Source organism: Zophobas morio, unplaced genomic scaffold (assembly GCF_036711695.1).
Source record: "Zophobas morio isolate AGI-343-1 ecotype UQ-CSIRO unplaced genomic scaffold, CSIRO_AGI_Zmor_V1 ptg000012l, whole genome shotgun sequence".
NCBI classification, from domain to species: Eukaryota; Metazoa; Arthropoda; class Insecta; order Coleoptera; family Tenebrionidae; genus Zophobas; species Zophobas morio.
Window position 1 is genome coordinate 16,427,145 of NW_026972117.1, and position 18,479 is coordinate 16,445,623.

At 37.4% G+C, this 18,479-nt stretch overlaps 1 protein-coding gene across 3 annotated transcripts in view; it reads right to left on the reverse strand.

The window, feature by feature from the left end:
* The window catches only part of Fhos (Formin homology 2 domain containing), a 279,471-nt gene that overhangs the window by 221,023 nt on the left and 39,969 nt on the right, over nt 1–18,479 (reverse strand). For all 3 annotated transcript variants that reach the window (XM_064054589.1, XM_064054591.1, XM_064054590.1), the window contains exons 4-6: nt 14,787–16,520; nt 13,829–14,735; nt 12,608–12,653 (exon numbers count right to left, since the gene is read on the reverse strand). In XM_064054589.1, the coding sequence (XP_063910659.1) occupies nt 12,608–12,653; nt 13,829–14,735; nt 14,787–16,520 (2,687 nt within the window). The remainder of the gene's footprint in view (nt 1–12,607; nt 12,654–13,828; nt 14,736–14,786; nt 16,521–18,479) is intronic.

The following is an 18,479-nucleotide window of genomic DNA, read 5'->3' on the forward strand; positions in this document are numbered from 1 at the left end:
CAACACCGTTGCAAATTGGAACCGCCACAGTTTCCAGATACATCTGCTAATTGCTCGCTAAACAAACGGAAAATAATTCGCTCGATTCAAGGCTGTCAGTTTCACATTTTAGAGTAGACAACGTCCAATTTGTGTCTATGCTTATTATCACACCTTTTCTTTTGATTAAATCCGGTGACGGCGTCAAGTTTGGATTAAAAATAACGAGAGCAATCCAGAAATTAAGTTGGCGGATTTTTTCATAATTGGTTACAAATGTTCAGTCTCTGCCTAAAGTTCGTCAAGTCTAATATAACAAAAAAAGAAATGTAAACTATTTCCGTTTATTTTCATTACGTAAAGTTGTTAAATATTCAGGAGATAAATAATTAATATGTTTAGAACCCTGAAAAATTATCACTAATTTCTCTTGACAACTAATTAACCTACAGATGAATTTTGCTGAATGAACGATATAAAATAGAAAGTAATATTATTGTCGGCTGCTTTTCGACAAGAAGTGCATTCATTATAATAAATAAATTTTAATAAATTGAAATATACACATAAATAGTTGATCTTGAAGGTATGGCACATTTCCAAGTACTTGTGCAAAAGACGTCACTGTATGCTACTATCAGATCACACTATAATTTAATAAATGCATTGCATCCAGCAGACATTTAGTTTTATTTTTGCATAGTCAGATACCTAAAATAAACGAAAATGATGCATTGAAAATATATGTTAATTTTCTTTATTTCCTTAGACTGATAGCCAGGACCTATGGTATAGTAGAGTCCGTCAAATAGTGAACGTTGACCTTCTGTTTATTGGAAACCCCAATAGACAGCCTGGCATTTCTTCACTAAAACTTTAGTTGTCATTAAGGATATTTTGAGCTTGATAACATAAAATATAAATGGGGATACCCTCCTTTATTTGCGTTTTAACCATAAATCTAGTTTTGCCTTTACGTTTATCTAAGTCATTGTAAAAATGACGATATTTGGATAATTAATATACTGTTACGAAATACACCCTTACGCCGCCCCAGTACGACGCCTATGGCGGTCGAGAGCCTTCTGGACGTACGCACGGCGCTGATGGGTGAATCATCGCTGTTGACGGCCGAGAGGCGGGCGCATAAAGACAGGTCTGGAGCGTCTCGAAGCGGCGTCCAGGGGAGTCTCGAAGCGGAGTCGCGATGGATGTTCGTGAAGGATCTCGATCAGAGACTATGGGTTTAAATAGAGGCGACCGTAGGTAATGGATTCATTCATCCAGTGAAGACAGTCGAGAGCGCCGGAATAATTTCTGTACATATTCGTTGCAATAGATAGTGTTGTAATTCGACCTGAAGAAATAAATTTTTGAGTTTTACCAACGCCCGATTTATTATTCGTCCGTCAATCGTAACACTGGTGTCAGAAGTGGGATTAATAGTGAAATAAATCGGGATTCAAATTTGGTTGGTGCTACTAGGGGAGACCGGAACAAAGTGAACTTTCGAGAAAATTCTCTCCCGCGGTAAGAGTGGAATAACGGAATTAGACTTTCATCACCTGACATTGGCTTCGAAAATTGACATCTGTCAAGACTCTAGAAGTTTCTAGAAGAAAATTTTATGCCGACTACCACAAGAGCGCAAACAGCCAACATGGAGGAACAACTGACAAAAATGATGAAAATGTTGAGCGAAAATCAAAGAATAATGGAAGAAAGTAGAAAAGAAAATCGAAGAATAATGGAAGAAAATAGAAAAGAAGATCGCAGAATAATGGAAGAAAATCAAAGAATAATGGAAGAAAGTAGAAAAGAAGAGCGAAGAATAATGGAAGAAAATTTAAAAGCTATGCAAACTACACTTTTGAACAGCCGAAGCGAAATCCTCCAAGTCGTGCGAAATGAAGTGGACGAGGTGAGAAATGAAATGGAAAACAAGATCAAGGAGCTCGAAGAAAGGTTGCAAACACCACGACCTACAATTACGACTCCTGCAGAATTCAGTCCGGTGAGAGTTCAACCCCCTATTTTCGATGGGCAGACGTCGTGGACTACTTATAAGAAGCAATTTGAAGCTGCGGCCTTGTCGAATAGCTGGAATGACCAACAGAAAGCGACCGCTTTGGTAGTAGCACTACGAGGTGCGGCCCTGGAGATTCTACGGACATTATCAGAAGAGAACCAGAAGGACTATACCGCCTTGACGACCGCCCTCGAACTCAGATTTGGAGATGAACACCTCCGGCAAGTTTTCGTAGCGCAGCTTAAATCTAGGATTCAGAAGAGTAGTGAATCTCTTCAGGAGTTTGCGGCTGATGTTAAACGTTTGGTACACCTCGCCTATCCTGAAGCTCCGCAAGACTTCCAAGACAGACTGGCAGCAGAAACCTTCGTAAACGGCGTAAGAGATAGTGAGGTAAGAAGAGTCCTGCAAATCTCCGGGTTCAAGAAACCATCCGAGGCGCTGATTCGAGCGTTAGAAGTGGACGCCGCATACAACAGCTCACCTCGTTCCAACGTTAAGATACGAGGCATTGGGGTTGAGGGCGAAGTAAAACCTATTCAAGAGAGTCTCGACAAAATGAGCGAGAACTTTGAGAAACTCGCCCGCGAAATAATTGCCGAAATCAAGACGGGCAGTTCTAGACAACATGGAGGGCACCTAGAATGTTACAGGTGTGGGCGTCAAGGGCATGTTAGGAGGGATTGCCGTGTTAGATCGCCAGGGCCGATGAGGAGATCGCAGCCGCGACCTCGTCTATATCAGGAGCAGGAAAACTAAAGGCAGTCGGTATCTCGGGGCGCGTACTGGCTGCTAAAAGAGAAGCCCCAACAACTGTAATGGTTAGAAGTATCGCGGGGAGCGTCGACAGTCCGACAATCAGCGGAAAAATCAATGGACGGGAATCGAAGATCATCATCGACACAGGAGCCGAAGTGTCCCTTGCACGCAGATCCAGGTTACAAAATTGCCAAATTAAATCAGTATATACCGCCACGAATGTAAAGACGGTCACAGGAGAAACAACACCGGTTCTGGGTACAGCGGTGGTGAATGTAGAGCTCGGTCGACTCCGAATAAGGCATGAAGTTCTGGTGGCGGAAATCGCTGACGATTTCATTCTGGGTATGGACCTAATCAGCCGGTATGGTTTAATGATCGACCCAGAACAGAAAATTCTGCGTTTTGGAGCCGAAGAATTTGTGCTGGGACGTCCGAATGTGGAAGCTGCAACGGTCAGACTAGTGGTCTGTCAGGCAACGAAGGTAGATGGTAATGCAGAAGTCATCGTTCCCGCCAGAGTAGAGACAAACCCCGGATACAGTTTGGGGATGGTGCAGCCGGCAAGTGACTCGACCCACAAGCTCCTGATCGCGAGCACCCTAGTCAAAACCGACCGTGACATACCCATACGTGTGGCAAACGTGTTTCCCAATGCAGTCAATATTAGAAAAGGGGAGATTATTGGAATGTGTGAGCCAGTCGCCCGAGTGTTGAACTGCGAGGAAGAAGACGTTGAGAATGAGTCTAAGGACGGGGATACCAAAGGCTTGGAGGTCAACTGGGACCAGCTGTCTGCTCGTGAGAGAAAACTGGCCAAAGGACTCATTCGTAGGCACCGTAATGTCTTCGCCTCAGAGGAGGAACCATTCGGGAAGACCAACATCGTAGAACACCGAATAAACACTGGTGACACGCAACCGATCCGTCAGGCTCCTCGAAGACTACCCCTAGCCAAACAAGAAGAAGCTACAAGACTCGTGGACAACATGTTGAGAGATGGGGTAATCGAAGAATCCAACAGCGCGTGGTCATCTCCAGTAGTCTTGGTTACCAAGAAGGACGGGACTACCCGATTTTGCGTCGATTACAGGAAACTGAACGACGTCACGAAGAAAGACAGTTACCCCCTTCCTCGAATAGACGATACCTTGACGACCTTATCCGGCTCGGCGTGGTTTTCGACCTTGGACTTGAAGAGTGGCTACTGGCAAGTAGGCTTGCACCCGGACGACAAAGAAAAGACTGCGTTCTCCACCGGAAGTGGCCTCTATCACTTCACCGTTATGCCCTTCGGGTTATGTAATGCGCCAGCAACATTCGAGCGGCTGATGGAGATGGTGCTAAAAGGACTGACATGGAAGACCTGTCTGGTATACCTCGACGACGTCATGATTATGGGCAAAACGTTTGACGACCATCTGAAGAATCTCGAGGAGGTGCTAGAACGAATGGAAAAGGCTCGTTTGAAACTAAATCCCAAGAAATGCTCGCTCTTCCAGAAAAGAGTCGAATTCCTGGGCCATATCGTGTCGGAGAAAGGAATAGAAACCAACCCGACGAAAGTTCTTGCTATCCGGGATTGGCCCATACCAAGAGACACGCATGAACTACGAAGCTTCTTGGGACTCTGCACATATTACCGACGATTTGTAGAAGGGTATGCCGACATCGCAGCACCGTTACACCAACTGACGGAGCAGAAGGCGACTTTCAAGTGGAGCAGTACATGTGAGATGGCCTTTAAGAGACTGAAGACGGCTTTGTGCACCAGCCCCATTTTGGCTTACCCCAGGGACAAAGGAAGGTTCGTCCTCGATACCGATGCGAGTAACTCGGGAGTTGGGGCCGTATTGTCGCAGATACAAGATGGGGAGGAAAGGGTTATCGAATATTTTAGCAAATTACATTCCAAGCCAGAAAGAAATTACTGTGCCACAAGGAAGGAACTGCTAGCCATTGTCAAAGCCGTCAACCACTTCCACAAGTATCTATACGGACAGGAGTTTCTGATCAGGACCGACCACGCTGCCCTCTCGTGGCTACTGCAGATAAAGAATCCCGAGGGCCAAGTAGCGCGTTGGCTGGAACGACTACAGCAGTACCACTTTAGGATCAAACACCGAGCGGGTCGACTTCACAACAACGCTGACGCTTTGTCAAGACGTCCGTGTGGAGAGTGCAAGCACTGCGACAGGATCGACGCGGAAGAAGGGAACCTGCCCGTTCGTCGGACGATTTTTGAGCAAGATGAAGAATGGACAACGGCGCGGTTAAAGCGTGAGCAAGAAGCAGACGACATAATCGGACCAATACTAAAGTGGAAGGAGGAAGGAGTCGAACGACCCGGCTGGGCAGAATTGTCCGACCAATCCCCCAGTTTGAAGGCATTATGGGCCCAATGGGATTCCTTGGTCATGGAAAATGGGCTCTTGAAGCGAAAGTGGGAAAGTCCTGATGGGCGTACCTCTAAGACGATGCTGGTCCTCCCCAAGGTAAAGGTTTCCAAGGTCTTAGAGGAAGTTCATGCCGGAACATCTGGAGCCCACTTCGGAGTGAACAAAACTTTGTCGAAAATCCGGGAGAGGTTTTATTGGGTAGGTCATCGTGACGATGTCGAAAGTTGGTGTCGCAAGTGTACGACGTGTGCGGCCAGCCAAGGTCCTCATACCAGGGCGAGGGGAAAGATGAAGAAATATAATGTTGGGGCACCTTTCGAAAGAATCGCCATCGATGTGGCCGGTCCGTTCCCTGTAACAAACGACGGCAACAAGTTTATCCTGGTGGCTAGCGACTACTTCAGCAAGTGGCCAGATGCCTATGCCATTCCAAATCAGGAAGCCGTCACGGTCGCGAAAGTACTGGTTGACAATTGGATCAGTAGGTTTGGCGTCCCCTTGGAACTTCACTCAGACCAGGGACGCAATTTCGAATCCAACGTCTTCCAAAGAGTGATGCAGCTACTGGGAATACGTAAGACAAGGACAACGCCACTACACCCACAGTCCGACGGCATGGTGGAAAGGTTCAATCGGACTATGGAGCAACACCTTTCGAAAGTGGTAGAAGAGCACCAAAGGGATTGGGACCAGCACCTTCCACTATTCCTGCTGGCCTACCGCGCAGCTATCCACGACACCACGGGCCAAACACCTGCTCACGTTGTATTTGGGAAGGAACTGCGGCTGCCCTGTGACCTAGTCTTTGGATTGCCATCCGAAGAACCAATGGAAGTACGTGACTACGTGGACGAAGTGAAAGAGAAGTTGGTCAACGTGCATGAACTAGTGAGGGGCCGGATCAAGATTGCCAGTGACCGAATGAAGACCCGTTATGATGTGAAGGCCAACTGTGGCGGATTCCAGGAAGATGACTTAGTGTGGCTGTATAATCCCCGACGGAAGAAGGGACGTTGCCCAAAACTGGCTCCTGACTGGGAAGGTCCATACACTATCGTCACTAGAATAAATGACGTAGTTTATCGGATCCAACGTGGACCAAAGACGAAGATGAAGATCGTTCATCTCGATCGACTAAAACGGTACGAAGGAAACAACGAAGACGCTTCCGATCGGGACGATCGGATTTGAAGAGGGGGGCAGTGTTACGAAATACACCCTTACGCCGCCCCAGTACGACGCCTATGGCGGTCGAGAGCCTTCTGGACGTACGCACGGCGCTGATGGGTGAATCATCGCTGTTGACGGCCGAGAGGCGGGCGCATAAAGACAGGTCTGGAGCGTCTCGAAGCGGCGTCCAGGGGAGTCTCGAAGCGGAGTCGCGATGGATGTTCGTGAAGGATCTCGATCAGAGACTATGGGTTTAAATAGAGGCGACCGTAGGTAATGGATTCATTCATCCAGTGAAGACAGTCGAGAGCGCCGGAATAATTTCTGTACATATTCGTTGCAATAGATAGTGTTGTAATTCGACCTGAAGAAATAAATTTTTGAGTTTTACCAACGCCCGATTTATTATTCGTCCGTCAATCGTAACAATACATATGCTTTGTCTTAGATTAGATTAGATTATGTCCGAAAGAATTCCTCTAATTTTCCTGAAATTCTCATAGGATAGTGTCGTTAAAATATTATATTTTCAGGAAATAATCAAATAGAGCAAGGTGAGAAACCTGAGTTCTTGTTCTCTTTGAACTGTGAAACGCTAGGAGACATGAATTTAGAGGTTCGTCAAAATAACTATTTATCATTTTCATATTTTATACAAGTAACAGTAAACTAACAATAGAATTGCCGATCCCTTGAAACAGTCTATTGAAATCAATTTTCAGTGGCGATGATGTGATTTTTATCTTTAAATAGATTGCTGTACCTTGTAATATTCTGGCTTAACGTTTGTTAAAATGTTATTTCCGTCACCGTAAGCCATTACCTTATCGCTGACATAAATTGTTTGTTTGTTGCTAACTGAAAAGATTAAAGTGGAAAAGAAGGCAAATATTGGTGGTTTATATGTACGTGAGTTCTGGACTCCCATATTTTCTTCAATTAGTTGACTGTTCTCATAAATCAAGTAGTTAATTGATTAATTAAATAATTTGTACTTAGTCATACAATTATCTGCAATTAAGTAGGGTGACAATACTTAAACGTAATTAAACAAAATTAATAGTGGATTAATTATTATTACTAATTAATGACTTAATTATATACATGGTGAGTTTTTAAGCGCGGTCCTCGATATTTCACTATTTGTGCTATCAACCAAATCAAATTTTAATATACAGAGTGTTTATAAAAAACGTAAAACTTTACAATTTTCGAATATCGATATTTCTGTTTTTTCATAAGGAAAACCTCTATTTTATCACTGTTTCTTACTCTCTTATTTGTCCTCATTCTTCTAAAGTCAGTTGTCAATGTGTCTCTTAAAAAAGTAAAAAATTGCAGTGATTATCAAATTAAGGTATAAAAAATACTCAGCAAAAAAAAAAATAGAAAGAAAAATGGATTAAGATGCAGTAATAAAATATAGGGTGTTATATTTGAAAAAACTGAAATATCCATATTTGAAAATTGTAATAATTAAAACATTTTTATAAACACCCTGTATACAAAAATTTAATCACATCCTGCCTCTGTAGTGTACACAAAACTGATGTCGTTTAATGTGTAGGCTGTCCCTAATGCAATTCTTCAAATTTTTCAATAAATCCATTTTTCGATTAGCAACTTTTTGAGTTTTCAATGTTCGGATTTTTACTTTTTCAGTTTTTTCAGTGTATCGAATTTTCTGTTCCTCGATTTTTTCTTTTCTCCAATATTTTGATTTTCCACTTTAATTTTTCTGTATTTGAATTTTTTTTGTTTCCAGTTTAAATTTTTTCATTACACTTTGGGATTTTTCGATTTTTCAATATTTCGTTGCTCCACCTTTTAGATTGGGTCTTTCTATTATTATTTTTGAATTTCTCAATTTCTCAATTTTTCGATATTTTATTTTTTCATCTTTTCGCTTGTTGATTTTTTGTTTTGGATATTTCCATTTTTCGAAGAAACACATCGAAAATATAAGAGCAAAATGAAAAAAATTCCTGTCTTATAGTTTTTCAAAATTTCAGTTTGAATAAACTTGTTCTTTTTGTCCAAAATTTAAAAATGCAAAAATGAAAACTTGAGTAATTAAAAACTAAAATTTGAAAAGACTAAAAATTGAAAACTAGAAAAAGTGAAATAAAATAATTGAAGACATGAAAGTTTGAATTGTCGCTTAATTCAAATAAAGGAAAATTAAAATATATACGAACTAAAAAACCGAAAAACCGAAGAAACGAAAAATTGAAAAACCAGAAACTTAAAAAATCGACATATCCGAGAAACGAAAAATTGCAGATCGAAAATCTAAAAGAACGAAAATTTACTTAAAACAAATTCGAAAAATTGTAAAATCTAACAAAAATCGGAAAATCGAGAAATTGCAACATCGGGAAACTAAAGAATTTTATATGGGTACTATTAAAAAAATGCTTAGTCAAGACAATATAAATAAACGCGGTGAAAGCAATTAAAAAATAATTAGTTGAAAAAAATTTAAATAAAGAAATTGAAAAATCCAAAAACTGTAAAATCGTTAAAATTTCAGTCTTAACAAATTTGTGCTTTTTGAATTATTTACATTAAAAATTAGAATCTGGGAAAATAAAACAGTAAAAATTTGAGGAGAACTTGAAAAATTGAAAAGCTAAATTACAAATTGAAATTTCGATTAATTGAAATGAGGAAAAATTAAAATATCTACAAATTGAATAATTGAGGAAGTGGAAAATTGAAATATCTACAAAAAAAAAAAAAAAATCCAAAAATTCTAAAATTGAAAAATTGAAGATTGAAAACTTAAAAAGCTATAATCGGAAAACTGTAAAGTCGAAAAATTGAAGAAACAAAAATTCACAAATGGAAAATATGAAAATCGGAATATTAAAAATCGAGAAACTGGAAAATCCAAAAACTGAATAACAATCTAGAAATTGACTGTAAATCGAAAAGCTGTAAATTAAAAAAGTGAAAAAAATCGAACGACGATAAATCAACATTGAAAAACTTAACATTGAAAACTCTAAAAATTTGCAAATCAAAACATTGTACAATTAAAAAAATTGAAAAAGAAAAATCGAAGAACTGAGAAATTCAAGAGTAGATAAGTTATACAAACCATAAAAAACTTAAAACAAATTCGAAAAATTGCAAATCGAAAAATTGTAAAATCTAACAAAAATCGGAAAATCAAGAAATTGCAAAATCGGGAAACTAAAGAACTTTATATGGGTGCTATTAAAAAAATGCTCAGTCAAGACAATATAAATAAACGCGGTGAAAGCAATTAAAAAATTATTAGTTGAAAAAAATTTAAATAAAGAAATTGAAAAATCCAAAAACTGCAAAATCGTTAAAATTTCAGTCTTAACAAATTTGTGCTTTTTGAATTATTTACATTAAAAATGAGAATCTGGGAAAATAAAATAGTAAAAATTTGAGAACTTGAAAAATTGAAAAGCTAAACTAAAAATTGAAATTTCGATTAATTGAAATGAGGGAAAATTAAAATATCTACAAATTGAATAATTGAGGAAGTGAAAAATTGAATTATCTACAAAAAATAAAAAATTCCAAAAATTCTAAAATTGAAAAATTAAAGATTGAAAACTTAAAAAGCTAAAATCGGAAAACTGTAAAGTCGAAAAATTGAAGAAACAAAAATGTACAAATGGAAAATATGAAAATCGGAATATTAAAAATGGAGAAACTGGAAAATCCAAAAACTGAGAAACAATCTAGAAATTGACAAATCCAGCTAACTGTAAATCGAAAAGCTGTAAATTAAAAAATTGAAAAAAATCGGACGATAGATCAACATTGAAAAACTTAAAATTGACAACTCTAAAACCTTGCAAAACAAAACATTGTACAATTAAAAAATTGAAAAAGAAAAATCGAAAAATTGAGAAATTCAAGAGTATATAAGTTATACAAACCATGAGAAACTTAGAACAAATTCGAAAAATTGCAAATCGAAAAATTGTAAAATCGAACAAAAATCGGAAAATCGAGAAATTGCAAAATCGGGAAACTAAAGAATTTTATATGGCTGGTATTAAAAAAATGCAATATAAATAAAAGCGGTGAAAGCAATTAAAAAATTATTAGTTGAAAAAAATTTAAATAAAGAAATTGAAAAATCCAAAAATTGTAAAATCGTTAAAATTTCAGTCTTAACAAATTTGTTCTTTTTGAATTATTTACATTAAAAATTAGAATCTGGGAAAATAAAACAGTAAAAATTTGAGAACTTGAAAAATTGAAAAGCTAAATTAAAAATTGATATTTCGATTAATTGAAAAAAAAAAAATTAAAATATCTACAAAGTGAATAATTGCGGAAGTGAGAAATTGAATTATCTACAAAAAATAAAAAATTCCAGAAATTCTAAAATTGAAAAATTAAAGATTGAAAACTTAAAACGCTAAAATCGGAAAACTGTAACGTCGAAAAATTTAAGAAACAAAAATTCACAAATGGAAAATATGAAAATCGGAATATTAAAACCGAGAAACTGGAAAATCCAAAAACTGAATAACAATCTAGAAATTGACAAATCCAGCTAACTGTAATTCGAATGACACCGATGTGCTTTGTTGTCATTGTCGAAATCAGTAGATACATACCCTCAATTAAAAATCACAAACTTAAAAAAAAATTAATCTAAAAACTGCAAAACTAAAAACGATAAAATCATACGACTGAAAAATTCAAAAGTTATTGTATTATTCAAAATTATTTTCTAACATTTTCGAATTTTTCTCTAAGATATTTTGATACCAAATTTGTTGAGGTTCATTCTAATAGTTTTTTTGGAATTATGTTTACGATCAACAAACCTCAACAAACGGGTGAAAAACACGTTCCATTTGGAAAAGGTGAGAAAACCGACAATTTGTGAAAATCACTCCGTATAAATAAGTTTAAACCTTGTTCGATTCTTACACGTGTATTAAGGCAAGGTGATTAAAAAGTTTTAAGTAAAATTCCAAAGTTGCATCTTTAAAAATGATGGAGAATTTTTATCGTTATTTTCCATTTTGAGTAAAAACTAGTTAAATTTGGAAAATACATGGAATGTTCCATAAATTACGATGTTGGTCTGCAACTTTCAAATTGAACACTCTGTATATTTGAAACCAGGCTTTTGGGACACCTGTAGAAACAACCACAGTTAATATATTTATTTGCGGTCAACTACTTTTATGATGGCCATATAACCTTATAGGTCTTGGTTCACTATAACTAAATGGTTGGTTTTTGATTTACGTAATTCAGCGTCATGAATAGTACTTTGACAAATTAATTAATCCGTATTAATTACACATAATTGATAAAGTATTAACAATAATTAATATTAATACTCAATAGCAATTGATTGTGAAGACTCCCCTATTTGATTAGATTTATACACAACAAATTACACTTAAAAATTAATTAATGACGGAATAATTGTGGTTAATTATAGACATTTAATGAGAATTAATCACAAAACGACAACAAAAGAATCGAAATATTTTGTAGATACCGTAATAATTATTTCCCATTATTAACTGATACACTGATTTATGTTAATTAATTATAATTGTAGAACTGTTTATTGTAAACTGTGTCCCTACGGCAGATGGATATTTTACTTTTATTTCGGTCCTAGAAACGGGGTAACTCGGTGGAAATGAGCCTATTTCGTACGGATGCGGTAATAATTATTTCCTGTAATTAATTGGCACGTTGATTTGTAAACTGTATCGCTGCCATTATTCTAGTGGTAGAAACTAGGTGGCTCGTAGGAAATGAGTTTATTTCGTACGCCCCGGTAAAGTGAAGCAGCATAGACAATGTTTTGTTTACCTACCTTTCAGTAACCGATAAATCAGTAGTCCTTTTGTTCTGGTTGCACAAAAATAAATTTACATTTAACCTTAAAAAATATTTGTAAAATTTGAATACTAAGTACACTAAATTGGCTTTGTGGTAGCAAGTGCATCCCACTACTGCCATCCTGCCCAGTCAACTTACATCCTCTGAGACCCAATAAATTCATAATAAAAAAAGGCTGATAGATAACGGTAACACAACGTAAATGCAGTTTTACGACACGGCGTAAATCAGCCATTATGCCATTAAATATTACGTTATCGAAGAGTCTGATGATGAAAAAGTCAGCTGAATGGACGTCACGGATGATTATTCATAAAGTCGAGATTTTTCCGTTGCGTTATGTGCGCTCATAAGGCGATTAAAATGCAAATGGCGAGGGGTCATTAAACAACAAATTGCCTACCTTTCCGTACGGCGAAAAAGTCTTCGGGAAACCACCGATGTTGTCACTGGAACGGAACATACATTTGAGTGTCATTAAGTGCGTTTCATTCGAACCGGCGACCAGGAATTAATGGCATGGGAACGTCGAATATTATTTACGGCGGCCGTTTTTCCGGCGAATATCTAATTGGAATTAATTTGTTGGCATGTGCGTAAATACTGTCAACGTGAAAAAATTATTGAGACGGGAACTCGAGAACATAACTTTCCATTTCGCTCGGGAACGGTTTTTATTATGCAAAGTAGTGAATATCTTAACGAGTGTCGTAGTTTTTCAATGGTTTAATGGGCGAGACGTGGCGTTTTTTATCAGCTGTCGTATTCCGCAATCATGGTACAGTTGCATTCGTCGAGTTGTTTTAGCGAACATGAAAAAAATCCGGTTTTGGAATGTTCCGGATTTTTCGGTTTTTTATTTTCCGAAATTTTTGCAAGCGCTTGTACGACGGCCATTATGTTTTTTTGGTCACCCATTCGAATAAAATAGCGTGTTGACTTCGCAAAAAGCAATCAAAAATGCGGACAAGCTGATCCGACGATCTTGGCTAACGCTTTTTTGCTTTTTTATTTGATGAAGATAAACAATTTATTATTAGCAATCAAAGTTATAGGAGTTTATTGTTCATTGTTTCACCATTATTGGCTAAGATCCATTGCACATTATTTATTACATCAATTGGAAAAGTAAAATGAGTAAAACCATTTTCTTATTAAATCCAGTAGAATGCAAAGTATTTGTTACATAATTACGTTATTGACATGCGGCGTGTTTAGTAATTTATTGTTTAAAATATTTTTAAAACTGGATCGATTTTGTATTTGAAAATGTAGCTACCGGTGTAGCGAAATAGCCTTGTATTTACAAGTAGTTTTAATTTTACTTACGCAATGTTAATTATTACTTCGATCAACACTATATTATTTATGAGATGAAGCGATTATATTTATAATCGAACAAATGATTTCTAATTAAGAATTTTTGTCAGTAATTACTATCACTTTTTACGAATCGATTATAAACTTATTGCTTTAGATGCTTATCTCCAACTAACTATAGTTTATAGCGTAAATGTCAATAATAATTAACACCTACTTTCCATTCTTAGTACGAGTTAACTCAACTTCAAATTTTATATTATCTTACATTTTTTTTGACATACCCACAGTTTAAAATACTTACATCCTATTGGGTTGGATCACCCCCCTCTGGGCCGTGCTGTCGTGTATTCTCACCTCCTTGGCATCAACCTCCATGCACTTATCATCCCCACCTTTATCCTTATATTCAAAAATCTTCTCCATTAAAGGACTCCACATAGGTCCGCACCCTCCCAAAATCTCATCAATATCACAATGCTTCGAAATAAACAACTTCTCCAATTTCTTCCCCTTACTCTCACTCCTGCTTTGCACAGGCACATTATCGTACGGACTTAACCTCCCTTGCTCACTCTCCTTCGGCATTTCAACCCCCTCCGGACTCGCCCGATCCCCCAAAGGAGCATGCGTCGCGTCAAACTCATGATCTTCAGAATGACTATTCGACTTCAACCACCACGCCTTATCACCCGACTCTTGATGCCTAATCGCATATTTAGGCTTCTCGGTTTTAGTTTCCTGAGCTTGGACCATCTCAGGAATGTTCTCGGAGCTGGTAAGCCACCAGGACCTCTCACCAGAGTCTATATGTCTGATTTTGTGGCGTTCCAAGTACTCAGGGTCCATGATGTTGTTAGTCTCGGCGCTGTCGCTGCTTTCCAAACGGAAGATCTTGATTTTGGCTTCTTCGGGGAAGGTTTCGACGCCTTCGGGGACTTCGGCGGCTTTGTCTAACCACCAAGGTAGCTCTCCGGACTCGACGTGACGCAAGAGTAACTTAGGTTTGAGTTTGAGGCTCTTTTCTGAGTCTAAAGGTAGCGAAGTGGAAGCCGAAGTGTCGTCGAGCCACCATGCGCGTTCGCCGGATTCAGACTTCTTGAAGTGTTTGGTTGGTTTCTGGTCGGATTTGGATTTGTCGAGTGGCGGAGTTGCCGCGTTTGGAAGACTCTCGGAAGGGGAGTCCATCCAGTTAACCTTGTCATTATTATCTGAAAATGTGTACTTAGTTAGAAGAATATCTTGGACGGAAAAAAACTTACCGGAGATCTTGTTTGTCTTGAACAAGTTGGTGACCGGAGCTAAAGCACGCATCAAAAACGACTTGGCTTCAGCTTCCGACTTAACTCTAGGACTTGGTGGCGGCTTTGGCGATTTATCAACCGACAATTCATCGGCCGAAGACACAGCGATAGAAGTCCGAGACGAAGTCACCTTCAAATCATTTTTCTTCTCTTCTTCACTGGCTGACGAAGAACTCGTGCTAGCGTCAGAACTAGGTGATCGTCTACTCCTTTGTGACATCTTATCACTAACCACCCTCTGCGGCAACTTAGAAGCCGGAGAGTTACTTTTGTGAAACGAAGGACAACTGGTTAAGTTTTCCGAAACGTCAGTCGCTTCTGACGCTTGTACATCCGTTTCCGATTCAGCAGAACTTCCAGAGTTACTCCTCCTCCCAACTTTCTTTTTCGTACCACCTTCAGTACACATATTCAGTACTGACTTTCTAAAATCTTTGTTCGTTGTGTTTATGGAATGTAAGGACGTTGATTTTGAACTATCGCTTTTGGGGATTTGAGGAGGAAGCGCTTGTTTTGGAGGGGATGCTTTGGTCTTCGGCGGAGACTTCTTCTCTTGACTCAAACTTTTATTGGAGTTGTTCCTCGAGATGGTTTTCGGACTTGTATCACCCTTTTTAGTTGGTTTATCATTAGGACTTGAAAACTTCATATCGAGGAAATTAGTCCAAGGGGTGGCTGTCATCCTGGACGATCCTGAAAATCGAGAAGACTTGGTGGTGTCATCTAGACGATCTGATTGGACTTCTTTGTCGATGCCAATGCGATGTTTGGGACGAGTCACTTGTTTTTCAACAGTCTTAGCAATGTCGGTACGGCGAGATCTAGCAATGTTGGAAGTGGTGGGAGAAGGAGAAGTTCCTCTTGTAATTGTAGCAACTGTTTCCGTTTCAAAAGCAACTTCTTCCTCTTCTGGAGGTGTGAGAGGCGGTGGAGATTTCACACCACGGTCATCCGGAGTAATAGACGAACATCGACTACTTGGTCGACTCGTCCTTTCCTGGTCTTGTTGAGCATGTAAAGCATTAAGTAACTCCCTATTTTTCCTAATCGTTTCATGAGATCTAATCGAAGACGGTCTACTATACGCCGTGTAACTCTTCTCTATGCTATTTTTCGGAAGAAACCTACTATTTATGTACTTCTGAGACCCTGAAGATAGCGACAAATCCTCACGAGACGGCGCCCGACTCGTTGGTTTGTACTTTAATAAGTCCTCTTTCGTCAAAGAGCTCCTTCCACTGTACTTAGGAACCAAGTCTTCTTTATTAAGTGACGATCGTCCCGAGTATCTGGGAACATCGTCTTTCGTGATCGACGACCTTCCGCTGTATTTGGACACTACATCGTCTTTGGTGATGGAAGATCTTCCGCCGTACTTTAACGCCGCTGGGGTTAAGTCCTCACGACTGATTGACGAGCGTCGACTTAAAGGTTCATCTTTGTTAAGAGATGACCGTCCTGCATATTTTGGAATTGTGGTAGGAGGTTCCAGTTCTCTGCTTGCCGAGCGGGTGTAGGGTCTAGTGGGGTAAAGTTTGTTGTAGTTGTAACTGAGGGATGACGACGAACTTTTGTCAGGGCTGGGGTCACGTGAGCGGGGGGTGGTGCGGGAGAGTCCTCTGTAGGAGACGGGAGGGTGACTGGTTGCATCCTTCTTTTCCAGGGACGGTTTGAGCCGGTTTGAATAGGAACCTAAAAATGTTTTTATTATAGTACGTGATTTTTAAGCTACAAAAGTTGCTTCTCTAGTAGCCGATGAAGAAGTTGATTAAAGAATATACTTGTCTTGAAAGAGTCCAATTAAAATTCATTGGCTACTGAGAACAAAATATAAAAAAGAAAAAAATATATAAATAGGTTGAAAAAACATTGCGTTCATTGTTTGGACGGTATTATTTGTTCTGGAACGTTTGATATTTGGATAAGGGCCATTTATGCAAGTGGTGGGGAAAAGAATCGCTTGCTTGTCTAAAAGTAATCATAAATAATCAAGGTCAATTCTATTTTTGTGCAAAAATTTAAAAAAATATTAATTTTTGCTAAAAAATCGCCTTTTCACTAATACAAAATTATGAATAATAGTGGACGAGGCCAAGTCGAGGGCATAAATATGCGAGGGATCAGGAGATAATCTGCTCATGTACTAGTTACATAACTATCAAAAAATTCGTTATTACGTGTCAATTTCTATTGACGCATTATTACAATTAAGTTATGTAATGAATATTAATTACATGTTTAGTTAAATTGTTCCTATATAATTCGAATTATTTACTCATTATTCATTTATTTGTTTATTAAAATTTTGGTTAACTACTCTTATTTAGTCATTAATTTACTGCCACATTTGGATAATTACAATTAATTACAATAATGACGTAACCGTAACTTCTAATTTTAATAATATAATAATAGCTAGTTCTCTTTAATTATTCTTAAATATTAGTTCATAAGTTATCTTCTTTTTAACTAACCACCATTAATTACTAACTATCAACTATCAACTATTAATTTTGCTTAATAAGCCCATTCCAATCAATTGTACCAAAAATTTAATTATCTAATTAATTACATAATTTTAAAAAGCTTAGTTATCTTTTGGTTTATACAGCGTGTTATTGAAAGGTACGTACAAAATAAAATCGGCAATTGGTCTCGAAGTATGGGTGCTAAAATTTAAAAAAAGTTCAGGTAAAAGTGTTCTCCTTTTAGAGATAAATATTATTAAAATTTATGTCCAAATTCGTTGTACGCCTCTGATAAAAAGGTCATCTTTCGTTTCTATCGCAAGAAAAGGGTTTCTTATTTTTTATTATTGTTACAGTTGCTAGGTTTTACTAAAATAAATTAATTTTACCTATTTATTCTTCAGTAGCGTCTAAAACGGTTGGATAAGGGTTAATTTTCCCCTTAAAATTTTGATAACACAAAATAAGTTTTTCAAACTTCTTAGACTCCGCGAAGAACTGTCAATTTTGTTGTACGTACCTTTCAATAACACCCTGTAATGGCCAGAAAAAACACATGCAGATCCAAGCTCAGATACAAGTTAATTAATAGTTAATTAACTAAATTGTTTTGAGAAACTCAATAACAGTATACAATTAATTACAACTATTAACTGTCAATTTAACTTCATTCGAGTCAGTTATAATTAAAAAGACATTCATTAACAAATTAATTAATTACTCTCCTATATAATTTTAAAGCTGTAAGGCCTTTAGAATTAACCACTTTTACTTACTGCTAGTTATGTATTAACTACTCATATTAATTTTTGTTAATTACACACAATTCTAATTAATTTTGTTCAACAAAACAATGATTAATTAGTTAATTAACTAAATTAACTTTAAGAAACTTAATAACAATATATTTTTTAAAGCAGAAAATTATGTATATCCCAATACAATCACACGTATATTATTTCGCATATTTAACTAGAGGCAATTAATTACAACAATGACCTAACTGGTACTTCTAATTAGTTAAGTTTAATAACATCTAGTTCCCATTAATTGTTCTTAAATGTTAGTTCATAAGTTATTACTTTAATTGCTTACTATTAACTATCAATTTTAATTAATTACCTCATTCTAGCCAGTTAAGTTAAGAAGACATATTAATCAGTTTTTTTTTTGTTATGGTCGG